Raw genomic sequence first — 14,824 nt, 5'->3', positions numbered from 1 at the left:
TCATTTACCTGTGTAAAGGCTATTTACATGTGTGAAAGTACTCATGGGTTTTGCACTTGCCAGCAGTTTTGAAAATAGTTTCCAAATGCATCATTGCCTAAAGCTTTATGTGAAGCAGTTTTGAATATAGCCTGTTTTTCTGTAATTTTTTTATAGTTAATTACATCACCAAAATATTTTTTTTTGGGGTCTGGCAATTTCCTCCTCCTGCTCTTGCTTTTCAGCTCATTGCAAAATGTCCTTCATTGGGCTATGATGACATGAGTTTTCATGTACAGTTACCTGGAGATTTTCACCTATTTTATAACCCTTTATGTAGCTGGTCCATAACAGTGACAGTCCTTAGCAAGGAACTACAGATTGCAGCTCTTTGAAACCTAGAATGTGTGCAAGCTAAATGTGGTCAGTATATGTCACTGTTGAACTGTGGGTGAAACACCTCCTCCACCTTCTCTCACTCCTCACACCTTCTTCAGCCATAATGTGTGTGTGAAACATCTGATGGTGCTAACATGGACCCAGCTCTCAGAGCTTCGTAAGTATCTTACTGAGTATTTGGGGGAGTTCTACATGTTGACACTGCTTTGTAAACCCCTCAGCCTTTCTTCATCAATAGCTACTGCATGGTAGTTTCTCAGTTTTTCACTTTCACTTTTTGTTTTTTCTCCTCCTTTTTTTTGCCTTTATCTGCCTCAGTCTGTTTCTTTTTGTCTGCTGTCTTGGCAACCCCTCAATAGAACTACACAAAAAAAAATATGGAAAAGCCCAAGGCAGTTTTAAGGCCTGCATTTGCAGGTGCCATATGTCCATCACTGATATGCATTCCAGCTGCTTTCACTACCCCTGGAGCTAGATCATGACTCCTCCAACTGTAACAGATGTGGTTGGATATCCCTGAGGGCACTGCAGTACCGAACGAGGAAAATGGAGGCCCTGAAGAGGGCACCAGTGGGTAAAAGCCCAAAGCCTCAGCACAAAGTTGAGCAGTGGAGCTTCCTGTTTCTTGTCCAGAAGCAAGGCATTGTCAGACACCTGGTGTAAGAAGTCAAGCTAAGAATCCTCCCACTCTCATTCATGCAAGCATAGGAAAAAACCCCACTCTCTGTAGTGAAGCTAGTTCCGGATCTGTCATAGGTCGGGGTTGAGTGTGTAGAAGCCTGTGGAGATGCCAAGAAGAGTTACAAAGCACCACAAGGGAACCCTTCCAGTATTGGCTCCCTCAGCACCAAAGAGAAGCCAACGTTGTCAGTGTAGGGCTCTGCCTGAAATGGGCCTTTCATAGACTTCGATGAAGCCTCAGTGGTATAGATACCATCAGTGGTGCAGGTATCTGCATCGCTGAGGCTACCAGGAGATAGCCTCAGAAGTGCCTATACCATTCTTCATGGTGTAGAAGATTCCCATGGTGATGAGCCATTTGTTTACCAGGACCTGGTACTGACCAGGGCACTAACTGTATCTGCACAGAATACACAGGACACAGTCAATCCTCTTGGCATGACAGACCACAGTGCCTTCGATTTCATGGGAGTGGGGTCAGTGCATAAGGCTGAATCCTGCTATTGAGGGTATGGCACAGAAGGTGGCTGTATTGGTGCCAGCTATGGAACACGACACCAATTAGTAGGAGGTGTAGATGAAACCAGGATGGAATATCTTGGAGCCAAACGCTTCTGCAGGAGATATAGCCACCATAGTGCCGAGTTCCTCCTTGGCACTATTAGCAGACAGGCCGATACAGTAAGGAGCGGTAGGAAGAGGTGCGTTACGGCTGGGCGCACCCGCGTTTGCCGCACGCACAGTTCGGATCACCTACCGCTCGATACTGTATTGAAATAGCATGCAAATGCAAGCCGCGTCCGTGAAGCGTTAGGCCCGCGCAATCCATTTTACTGTATAGAGCGCTATACAGCGCCTATACAGTATCCTGGGTGCGCTGGTACCTGTCATTTCAAATGTCATTTCAAATGACGTTTGAAATGACAGGTACCAGGGGGGATTGCGAGTCCTCTCTCCCCCCCTCCCGAAGCAAGGCAGGGCGAAAATTAAAACAAAAGTGAATAAAGTGTAATAAAAGTAAACTTACTGCATGTGAATTTTCTTTGAACAGTCCTCTCTCTCTCTCTCCTCCTCCCGAGGTGCGTACTGTGGCTCCCCTGCCTCCCGGGGGGAGCTGGCACGAAAGCGGCTTCCAGCAGCCCCCCGCCGGCGAAGGTGAATGAATGTGCGCCTGTGCGTGCAATTTGGTTGCTCAAGGCGTGACGTCACGACGTTTGGCGACACGGTGTGTGACGTCGGCGTTCCCTAATGCACTGCCTTGAGCGCCCAAATTGCATTCATTCACCTTCGCCGGCGGGGGCTGCTGGAAGCCGCTTTGGCTCCCCTGCCCCCGCCGGCGAAGGTGAATGAATGCACGCCTGTGTGTGCAATTTGGGCGCTCAAGGCAGTGCATTAGCGAATGCCGACGTCACACGCCGTGACGTCAAACGTCGTGACGTCACGCCTTGAGCTCTCAAATTGCACTCACAGGCGAGCATTCATTCACCGCCGGCTGGAGTTGCTGGAAGCCGCTTTTGCTGCCGGCTCCCTCCGCCTGGATGAATGCATGCCCGCCGGCTCCCTCCACCTGGATGAATGCACGCCCGCCGGCGAAGGTGAGTGAATGAATGCACGCCGCCGGCTCCCGCCGCGTATGGGCGTGCATTCATTCACTCACCTTCGCCGGCGGGAGTGCATTCATCCAGGCGTACGGGCGTCCATTCATCCACCTTCACCGGCGGGGGCTGCTGGAAGCCGCTTTCACCGCCGGCTGCCCCCGGGAGGCAGGAGAGCCGCAGAGCATGCCTCAGGAGGAGGGGAGAGAGGACTGTTCAAAGAAAATTCACATGCAGTAAGTTTACTTTTATTACACTTTATTTACTTTTGTTTTAATGACATGTCAAGCCGATTTTCGCCCTGCGCCTTGCTTCGGGAGGGGGGGATTTTGACCGGAGCCTGCCTATTGCTGTCACACCACACTAACGCCAGGGTAAGGGTCCTGGGGGGTGAGGGGGTCGTTTGCCCATGAAATTTCGTCTCTCTGACCTGACGCTCCACACTAACGCAGGGGTAAGGGTAGGTGGTAAGTTAGCAGGTTAAATACGCGGCAAAACTACAGGTTAAAAAGGAGATAATCGGGGTGCACATTACTGTATGGGAGGGAATAGCTAATTGGAGCGTTTACATCTCATATACATGCTGCGGGCGGAAAGGGTTACCGGTTGACTTAAAGAAGCGGTAAGGATGAGTTAAAAGGGATAGTGAATCGCGGGTTGGACTTACGCGGCCAAATTGTGAGTTAGAAGCGGGTTAGAAGCAGGGTAACCGCGGCCGCACTTTACTGTATCGGCCTGAGAATGAGCCAATCTGGGTTTCAGAAGAGGATGTCTCTTCTCTAATTGTAGTTCTCAAATTGTAGGAGACTTTAACCTCCAGGTGGACAAAACATAGGAGCTGTAGCCTATGAAATGTTTTTAGAAGCAATGAAAGCCTTGGGATGGTCACAATTCATCTCGGAAGCCACTCATAAACTAGGCCACACTCTAAACCTATTATTTGCTAATACAAATAATTGCCTAACCCAAACCTCACACACGATATTGCCATGGTCTAATCTCCAATCAATAAAAGCAGATATAGACTTCACCAGCCAAACCCATAATAGTACAGATAATAAACTTACATTCACCTTCAGGAGAAAAATAGAGATGGAAGAACTTGCTGAAGCAATAGAAAATAAGATTCATGAATTAAATCAAAACATTTCTACATTGGTATTTGATTCGTGGGATAAGATAGACAATAATATAGCTGAAAACCTTAGTCCTGTCCTGACAAAAACTATTAACAAAGAAAGGAATAACTCCAAAAATAAGAAGCCCTGGTACAATGATGAATTGAGAAGCACTAAACAGAACCTTAGAGAATTAGAGAAACAATGGCAGAAATGCCCATCTGCTGAATCCCTAGGAAAATATATATATCTTTCCTTACAAAATACCTTACATTAGCCAACAAAGCAAAAACAGATTACTATACTAAACAAATTTACGGGGTTATATTTTATTCAAAACTATTATTTGAGATTGTCAAAAATATAATTAAAGACCCATCATCTGCCACCTTAAGAAACTACAACTTCACAAAGGCCTCATGCAATGAATATGCCACGGCACTCATAGACAAAATCAATAAATTGAAAAAACAATTCACTCTCAATTCTCCAGCAAATGCACCTGAAGACTCAAGTGACAAAGCTAAGTGGTCCACATTTGATAGAGTCTCAAAACTGGAAATCAGTAAAATCATTGCTAAAGTTAAACCTACTATTCACCCACGTGACCCAATATCAGCCAGTTCCTTGAAACAAGTACACCATGTAATCACTCTGACAAGCACAACCCTAATTAATCATTCACTGTCAGAAGGAACTATACCACATGGATTAAAACAAGCGGTGATACAGCCGATTCTAAAAAATAAGTCCGATAGAACTGACGATTGGGGCAACTATCGTCCAATATCCAACTTGCCGTTTCTAGCAACAGTTCTTGAGAAAGCAGTGTTATCCCAACTTGTAAATCACCTGGAAGATCAAAATATTCTCTACCCACATCAGTTTGGATTTAGGAAACATCACTCAACTGAGACTTTACTCCTCTCATTAACGGACTCAGTTTTACAAGGGCTTGATGCAGACATATCTTACTGTCTTGTGCTAAGTGATTTACCAGCAGGCTTTGATACTGTGGATCAAACCATTTTATGCCATCAGATGAGAAACACAGGGATCGACGGAGCAGTTCTCAGATGGTTCACTTCATTTTTATCTAACAGTTCATTCCAAGTCAAATTCGGCAACCATATATCAGACACTTTCCAGTATGATACAGGTGACCCCAAAGCTCAGCCCTCTCAGCACCACTGTTCAATATTTACATGCTGCCATTATGTGAATTACTGATAAATCTGGGAATAACTTTCTTATTGTATGCTGACGACTTAGTTTTACTTCCCATTGCCAGATCATTTGAAAACACAGTGTCAATACTTTCTACCTATATGAAAGCTATACAACAAGAATATCACAACTTAAACTGACATTAAAACCCCCAAAAACTGAAATCATTTGGCTAAGTAGAAACTCATCAAAATTTAAACCACCTGCCCTAGATCTGGGTAATATTCAAATTAACCCCTCAAATCAAGTATGGGATTTAGGGGTACAACTAGATGAGAACCTCACAATGAAAATGCAAATCAGTAAATTAATTAAGACAGGTTACACTAAGTTGCAGATACTGAGTCGGTTGAAACCATTATTAACTCTTGTGGACTTCCATACTGTATTGCAAACTCTAATCTTCTTAAACCTTGACTACTGTAATTCCTTACTTCTAGGTCTTCCAAAAAGTCACTTAAAGCCACTACAACTACTACAAAATGTTTCAGCAAGTTTATTATTAGGATCAAGGAAATATGATCACATTTCGCCCATGCTGATGTCACTGTATTTGGTTAGCTGTACAATCCAGAATCTATTATAAAACATTCGCAATAATCAACATCATTCACTCCAATAACACTGGCTTATTAGGAGTGACACTACAACTGCACAATCCTCATCGAACACTTAGATCTCAAAATAAAGGTCTATTGTCTATTCTCCCCCAATATGGTGCACACATCTGACGCAGACAAGAGATTGAGTGTTTTCAATTGCGGGTCCAAAGCTCTGGAATTCTCTGCCTGAGGCATTACATATTTTACCAGACAGAAAGAAATTTAAACATGAATTAAAAACATGGCTATTGAAAAATGCCATGTTTAACATAAACATCAGAATAGACAGAACAAAAAAATAAGAAGGACAAAAGATAATCAAATTATGAAGAATAAATCAAACGAGAGAATGCAAGATTCTCAAAACAACTCACTAAGACATGAAAACTATCATTTCATGTCAATTGTTTGTATCCTTAGCCTTCTGTACTAGATTAATTTAAAATACGCTAGAAAATTTCACATGATAATGCCTGCCAATGAAAACTACCTCTGTAACCAATCTGTAACCTCTGTAACCTCTGTAACTCAACAAACAAACCAATTTGTTTGTTTGTTGAGTTATAACTAGAAAGTCACTTTGTAAAAGATTGTGATCTATACATGGAACGATGGTATATAAAATGTCTAAATAAATACGTAACACCAGCACAGAGGGTCTCACAGCCAGTGGGAGCTCAGGTGTGAGAGCTGGTGAATGATTTGACCAGAGAAGGAAGCTGGAACGTCTCCTGGCGAAGATGGAGGACTTTTTCCCATGTAACGAGGCTGTCCAGGCTCCAGAGGTGCCTGCTTCTCCTTGGAGACTTAAAACATTAGGAGGAAGCCCCTCATCCTGAAGTGGGAGATTCACTGCCATCTATGGGAGTCCTTTTATGAATTGGAAGGGAAAAAAGAAAGGTCAGTTCATTCTGAGTTTCTACTGGACCATTCCCCCATGGACCAATGGAGGTCCACTCCTCTGTTGCCTTCATCAACGTTAGCGTCATGGTTCAGCATATTCTTGTGGTCGGAGGAGGAGGAAGATTCTATGGGAATTCCTGAAGATTCCCTACCAGACTTGCCATAGCATACCTCTTCTTCAACCTCCACCCAACTATGTGGCTATTCCATTACACAAACTGTTCAAGGAGCTGTAGATTTGGATGTGGCAGATGGATGATAAGCCGTCCGGTCGCCCGAAACCATGACCTAAAGTATAGTGTCCAGGCTTTTGGTAGTCCATCTGCCACACCATTACATAGTGGTGGAGTTGGTGTTGAAGCATACTAAGTGTACTCATTGTCACTTTAATGCACCTGCTAGGAAGGCCCCAAAGGCATCGGTCGCATTTGGAAAGAAGGTCTTCAGGGTTCCATGCTTAGCTCTTGAGTTGCAATTCACCACTTGTATATGATGCAGTACAAAAGCTGAAACCTTTGAAATTGTCAGTCCTTGGGCAGCGGAACACTTGGAGGAATGTGAGAAACATCGTATCTTCTCTGCTTTTGCTGGTATTATAAAATAATAGGGAAACCTCCAAGGCATGCTAGAAATTACTCTTATTTATTAATTTCGCCCAAACTAGAGTATGGTTTGAAATTGCAGCTTTAATCTTAGGAAAAAGTGATTCTGAAGTTTAAATGTAATCTGATCTAGATTGTGATACATGCGCTCTGAGAACATGGTTTAAAATTTATCTCGCAAGAATGAAGAATCTGAATATAATCCACTTTGAAGTGCCTAAAAAAAAGTGGAATATAAATAAATAAATACTCTCCATACATCTAGAAGTACAAGATTCTAATAAAGAAAAGTCATATGTCTGCCAGCCTGAGATCTGGAACACAGTTGAATTTTCCACCAATTATTAAGGGGAAATTTCCTTTGGGGGAGTAGTGATTTATAGAATCTTGGAAAAGAACCGATTATATGAGTTTATGGCATAGAAATTACATAGGATTAGCTTTTCTCCGTATAATTTCCTTACCACCAGAATATTTCCACCTCAGGCATCCTTAATGACTTTTTCAGGCTCAAACAGGACTTAATTTGATAGCCAACCCTATCTTTTTACTAGCTGTAGAAGAAAAGAAACCCCATCCCTTTTCAGTTTGGAATGTTTTAGATCATTTAAATGTGTTTCTTGAAGCATAACAACTTCAATGTGATGTCTTTTCATAGCTTGTAAAGTGTTTTTTTTCCTGATTGTAGGTGAATTAAAGGCTGCCACATTCAGAAGGCTATTTTTAAATTATCCACCAAAAGAATGGTTAAAAAGAAATTTCAGTTTGTCTATGATCTAATACAAATGTAAAAATCCGATTTATTTTTTTTTTGTGTAACATAGAGCTGGCGCCTAGTTTCTGATATAGTTACTCTTAATGAAATTTTTCCTCCTGATTATTCTTATCATTCTCAACCATGATCTAAGAGCAGAGGTGGGGGGTTATTAATTATTTACAAGGAGAATTGGAATCCTAAATTTGAAAATCTCAGCTGCAACCCTTGTTTTGAATTATTATTTATGTGCACTTCCGGTTTTACCATTTGTCTCACCTATTGTCCACCTAGATTGTTACAATCTAATTTGTCCCTGTTCTTTGAACAACTACTTTTAGCTAAATCAAATTAAACAACATTATTATTCTGGGTGACTTCAGTCTGCCCTTTAATTCTACTACTTAGCCTGGCTATTGCACATTGTTCTTTGATATTCTCTCCTCTCTAGGCTGGTCCCAATCAGTTCACAGTCCTACTCACCTACAAGATCATACACTAGATCTCATTTTTGTGAATAATTGTAGCAAGCAACACTTGTCTGATTATGTAGCTGGTTAACAAAGTGCCTTGGTCTGATCACACGCTAATTAGTTTTTCGATTTCTTGGCCCAAGGAGTCTGGTGATTCTAAAGTTTCTAATCCACAATTTCGCCGAGGCTTTATTGATAGCTCCAACTTTACTGATACTTTACTGCCCTTTCTGGATTCCAGGAGTTTTAATGATCTTGATGATCTAGCTACTGGTTGTTTTGATTCTGTTATTTTGGTGCTTGATAATATCGCTCCCCTTAGACCTGTCTTGTACACTAATAAGAGATCCCATCCGTAGCTTACCCCAACCATTATCTCTCTTAGGAAATCCTATGGGAGAAGTGCATGTGCATGGCACAAATCACCTTCTTCAATCAGTGCTTCCAATTTTAGAATCTTACTTGGGTATCAATTTGAAACTCTTGAAGCTAAGAAGAATTTCTATGCTAACAAAATTAAGCAGCTAGGTAATAACTCCCTGAAATAGTTCAGTTAGCCAAAAATTTGACCTGTGATAGAAAATTCTGTTCACCTGCTTCTGATACACTTTCTGCTGAACCTTTCTTAAAATATTTTTCTCTTAAATTTGAGAATCTTAGTTTGACCTTTGCCAATGTTAATCCATGATATTATGAACTTCCTTCTCTCTTTACTTCTACTTGGTCTTTGTTGTGTGTCCCGCACATGGCAGGCCCGCAACCGGGCCTACTCACTTCCGGCTCCCGGAGCTGGCCCATCCTCACTGGCGGCGGTAGGCAGCTGCCTGCGCTCACGGAACATCCATTGCCTCCTTGGGCGTTCCTGGCTCCCTCGGACCTCTCCGGCCCCCGGCGGGTCTGCCATCCAGCATCCAGTCTCTTCCTAGGCACGCGCCTTGCCAGCCTTTAAAGGGGCCACGGCGGGAAACTAACCCGCGGCCCCATATGATGACATCATCGGGCCCTGCTACTTAAGTCAGGGCCTGCCACTCATTCCTCGCCTTGGCAACAAATCTCCGTGCTAGTTGTGTGCTTCGTTGCTCATCCTTGTTTCTGAACTTTATTCCTGGTTCATGTTCCTGACTTCGTTCCTGGTTCCTACCTAGCCTTTGCCTTGAACTGATTACTGGCTTTGACCCTTGCTTCATTGGACCACGCTCAGAACTGCTTACTGGATTTGATCCTTGCTTCATTGGACCACGATCAGGACTGATTACCAGATTTGACCCTTGCTTCGTTGGACCACGCTCAGGACTGCTTACTGGATTTGACCCTTGCTTCATTGGACTACGCTCAGGACTGATTACTGGCCTTGACCCTTGCTTCGCTGTACCTCACCTAGCTCTGCCGCCTGCCCCGACTTCAGCCTGTTCCTGACCACGCCTCTGGACTTGGCCTCATTAGGCTTCAGCCTTCTACTGCCTGGGCACCACCTAGCCTTGCTTCTGACTGATCTTTGCCACCCGGGTCTCTGGATCCCTGCCTTGTCTGGACCTGCCTCAGTCCCTCCGATACCTCTGCTGGTCCCTGGCTACCTGCTACATCTTCCACTGGGAGTCATCTGACAGAGGCCCGCCTAAGACCAGCCTGCCCCGGTACCTGCGGGGAACGAGGGTTGGTATTGGCGAAGCTCCAGTCAGCCTCCGTCTCCCAGTCTGCTCAACTTCCCGACGGTGGGGACCCGTGGGGCTTACACTACGGGTAGCGTCAACCCCACCTTGGGCCAAGGGTCCACCACCAGCACAACAGTCTTCTTTCAACGATGTATCCTCTGAAGTTTCCAATATCCTCAATGAACAATGTGTTCTATACTTCGACTAATGCCCCTATTGCACTTTTCAAAACAAGCAATAAGGACTCTATCCTGTTCACTATTCTTGGAAAGCATCTTTATTAAATAAGGCCCATTATGTGAAGAACGGTACATTTGAAACAAAAACATTTTCTTGAGCAAAGAACTTTGAACTATTGCTTTATATAACGTTATCTTGGTATGAGTAGTTCAAAATACATGATCCATTTCCCTAATTTCCATGGACTGCTGATCAAGAAGGAAAATGAGATTCCAGAAATAACAGGGAAGAATATTTGATAATGGGGAAATATTTTTCACTAAAAATTCTAACTGTGAACCCAGGTACATAAGTTTTTTAAAAGCCCTGAAACACCTAGGGCTGATTGAACTAAAGACACCTAAAGAAGCAGAAGGAAACAGCTGAGTCAAAAAAAAAAAGTAAATGTTAAAACATGATTCTGTTTTTTATGATTGTAGGAACTGATATTATTTTAAATAACTGCCAGAGGTGTAATCGACAGTTAAGAAAATGTAAACATTTGCCTTTTATTCCAGATTATAGTATGTGCTATAGAAATATGTTGATTTTTGTGCATCACTTTGTGTTCATTTTGCTGATTAGCTTCTGAATGGTGCAAGAAGCCAATTCTGATATTTTGCATGGAAGTTGGTTGCCTTAGATTTTATAAAATGCTTGCCTGCAAGTTAAAATGTAATCATTATTTATTTTACAGGGCTCTTTCATTCTTGGGAATGAGTTTATGCCTTGCTTTGATGTTCATCTGTTCTTGGTACTATGCTTTGGTTGCCATGCTAATAGCAGGATGTATTTACAAGTACATTGAATATAGAGGGTAAGACAATATGCTTTAATTGCAGTACATAACATAATTTAGGAGTTTCAGGGATATGATCCACTTTGTACCTACTGATCGCCAACCTCCTTTTTAGAGAAACTCCTCTTAGAATTTCCCTTTGGTAATGCAGGCCATAAGGATACTTTTCTACCTTTATACGCCACCTTTGAAACAGGTGCAAAATATGCACAGGAATTTCAAAATGAAATCATCACTTGTATTTTGTGTTTCTGCTGTAATTACCTAGTATGACAACGTTATAGGTGGAATATAAATATTTTTAAATACTTTCCTTTTTTAACCTAATATTACTTAATTTTTATAATATATAAAAAGTATGTGCAGTGAAACAATGCACATGTTTCAAATGTTGCTTTTACATACCTTTACCTTCATAAAACGTTTGAAAATTAACTTCTGAACTATCAAGCTCCTCTATCCCCTTTTCCTTTTCTCCCTACTTCCTGCCACCACAGCCTTGATTAGTTATAATGATTGTAGTTTGGGAATGATTCAAAATGCAGTTGCTAACTGAAGCACAGATGTGATTCATGGTTCATAAAACTTCAGTTATCTCTAATAATATTCTGCCTTTCTTTAAGGCATTGTATTTGTTAGAAACCTACTCGAGAGGTGACTAAATATATATTTCTGATGCTCTATTTAGCTTCTTGGGATTTTTTGTACTATGTAGATAGGGACCTTTGTTTTAAGTTATTTTATTTTTCCTGAAAATTAATCTGTATTTGTTACCACAAAAACCAAAAATAGGAGAAATCAGTGGAATAAAATGACTCGTCATTTTTCTGAATAAATATTGCTGTTCTTGTTGTAATGCACATTATTAAATTCCTTGGAAAAATAAAAACTAAAAACAAAGGTCCCTATACATCTCCAAATACTCTTGAATATATGGGAATGAACTTTGAAACCTGTAGCTGAAATATGATTTAGATTTAGAAAAATAGACTTGGGGTTCTCCCTATTTCTGGGATTGAGCAACCAGGGACTTGATCACCCCATCAGGATATGCTGGATATTCCAAAGTGCCTGGTTTGGCCACTGTTGGAGACAAGATATTGGGCTTGATGGACCCTCTATTACCCATATAAATCTTTTCTGTCAGCCCACTGAATTTAAGAACAATCTACTGTATATTTCTTTTCTTCCCCTTTCCCATCCCAAGTTTTTATGTAGATTTTGCTTATGCCTTTTTAGTAGTAGCTCAAGGCATGTTACAGTAGGTATTTCCTTCTTCCCAGAGGGTTTACAATCTTAAGTTTGTACCTGAAGCAATGGAGGGTGTGACTTGCCTAAAGTCTCAAGGACCATCAGTGGGATTTGAACCCTGGCTTCTCAGCCTTCTATTGTAATCACTAGGCTAATCCTCCATCAGTTAACAAACAGAGTGTTGGGTTTGTGGCATATTGTGGACTCTTGGTCGAAGTGGCGATGACTCCTCCTTGGGGAGGGGCCTTATATCTCTTTTGTAACATTTTTCACATACTTTGCTGGCCCAAAAAAAGGGAAACAATCTCACAATATATTCCAAACTTTGCACTGGGACTTACCACCAGGGGTTGTACTAATCCACAAAATTTCAGTCCCCTGAGAGGTGTTGTCGGGCTGCAGCACCTGGACAAAATGGCCATTTTAGGTTGCGTGGAGCATGGTACTCGGAGGTGACCTCGATTCAAATACCTCTAGCTCTCCAACCAATAAAGATCCAGGTGAAAAATTGAATATGGTTTTGTTTGAAACCCTAGAGAATATCTGTGCAAAATTTTATTTTATTTGGAGGAGGTTGAGCGTGGACCTCAGTCCACTTGATATGGAATGACCCCTACTTAAAAAAAAAAACAAAAATAACTTGCCGTTCGGGCTTAGACTTCGCCTAGGAAGTATACCGAAACCCTAAGCAAGGATCCCGACCTATACCAGAGTGTGATTCTGGCATCTTGGCCTAGGCAGTTGAATTTGCCTCTGTACATCAAAATGTCGCCCTCTACTGGGGAGGGCGCATCAGGTTAATTAACTCCAGAGCTACCCCAGTGGACTGCGTCAGTTGGCAAAGAAGAACCGAAGAAAAATGACGCTGAAGAGGAGCTCTGAGGCCTAGGCCTGACCCTGAGCCAAAGCCTAGGCATTGGATCTGGGTCCGGGCCGTCGATGCTGGGGTCCTGACCCTGGCCTAGGCCAAGGTTCAGGCATCGCCCCTCATTGAACCTGGGCCCTGGTTGAGGCATGAGGACCCAGCTTTTGGCATCAGGCCTGGATCTAGGCTGAGGCCCTGGCATTAGGACCCAGACCTGCGTCGGACCTAGGCCCAGGCATAGGATGAGACCTAGGCTCTGCAGCAGACATCTCCACGTGGTCCGCCGAGAGACGCCACCGTCCCGCACCGCACCCCTCCCTAGGTGCATGCGTGCACATCTCTACTCCTTATGAAGGGACCGCGGCGGGAACCTAGCCCGCGGCCCCGGATGATGATGTCACTGAGCTCTGGTATATAAGGCCGGGCTCAGCTCCTGTTAGTCACCTTTGCAACAGGTCTCCACCCTGGACGTGTACTTCGTTACCTCCTTGGTGATTTCCTCGTGTTCCTGGTTCCTGTTCCCTTCGTCTTCTCCGTTCCTATGCTTTGTTCTACCCAGCTATTCCTACAGATTGATCTTCTTCTAGACCCGACCACTGCTTTGCCTGACTACGCTACTGATCATCTCCTAGTCCTCACCTTTGCTTTGCCTGACCATGCTACTGATCGTCTCCTAGTCCAGACCTCTGCTTTGCCTGACCACGCTACTGATCATCTCCTAGTCCAGACCTCTGCTTTGCCTGACCACGCTACTGATCATCTCCTAGTCCTGACCTTTGCTTCATCTGACCACGCTATTGTTCATCTCCTGGATCTGACTTCTGCCTTGCCTTACCACTGCTCCTTGATTGCCGCATGCCCTGACTTCAGCCTTTTCTAAGATGCCTCTACAGTCTTAGTCCTGGACTTGGCCTTTCAGGTTTCGGCCTTTTCTTGCTCGGGCACTCCCTGTCTGACTCTTGTTCCTATTGGTGCCTGGATCTCCGGGACTCCGCCTCATCCAGTACTGACTCTTCAGTTCTGCTGTAGCTGTCCCTGGGCTGACCTCATCATCATCTAATCAAAGACCATGGACGGAGGCCCACCTAACTCCAGCCGGCCCCGGTACCCAAAGGCTCAACCCGCGGGGAACGAAGGCTGGTATTGGCGAAGCTCCAGCCGGCCTCTGTCAGTCAGCTCACTCCGTCTGCCGACTGTGGGGACCCATAGGGCCTTCCCTACGGGCAGCATCAACCCCACCATGGCCCAAAGGTCCACCTACTGCGCAACAAGTAATAGAGCACCAAGCATTAATTTCTTATTCTTTGTATCTAAACAGATTTTTTCAATAGGGCAGTTCACCCCAAGTTTTTTGCCAAGGTTTAATTTTTTCCCAAGGCTATCTACTCATAAAGGTGAACAGGATCTGCATATGGACTGTAAAAAGGCTTTGGCTTATTGCCAGTTAAATTTTTATATCTTTTAATCCTAATAAATTAGAACATGCAGTAGCACAGAGAACTCTATCAAATTGGCTAGTGGACTACATATCCCACTTTTTCTGACCCATCTGATTTGCAACTTAATGATACTGTGAAAGCATACTACATTAGAGCATAGTAACACTGATAGCATATCTTTGCTCATTTTCTTTTGAATAAATGTGTGGAGTTGCCGCATGGTCATTCATTCATACCTTTACATCGCACTCTGTTTAGACACATCT

The 14,824-nt window shown here is 43.2% G+C and overlaps 1 protein-coding gene across 3 annotated transcripts in view; it reads left to right on the top strand.

Moving 5' to 3' along the window:
- Positions 1-14,824, top strand: part of SLC12A7 (solute carrier family 12 member 7) — a 485,337-nt gene that overhangs the window by 253,245 nt on the left and 217,268 nt on the right. For all 3 annotated transcript variants that reach the window (XM_029589924.1, XM_029589923.1, XM_029589925.1), the window contains one exon: positions 10,902-11,021. In XM_029589924.1, the coding sequence (XP_029445784.1) occupies positions 10,902-11,021 (120 nt within the window). The remainder of the gene's footprint in view (positions 1-10,901; positions 11,022-14,824) is intronic.

Source organism: Rhinatrema bivittatum, chromosome 2, assembly GCF_901001135.1.
Source record: "Rhinatrema bivittatum chromosome 2, aRhiBiv1.1, whole genome shotgun sequence".
Taxonomy (NCBI): domain Eukaryota; kingdom Metazoa; phylum Chordata; class Amphibia; order Gymnophiona; family Rhinatrematidae; genus Rhinatrema; species Rhinatrema bivittatum.
This window is presented reverse-complemented; position numbering and strand designations above follow the sequence as displayed.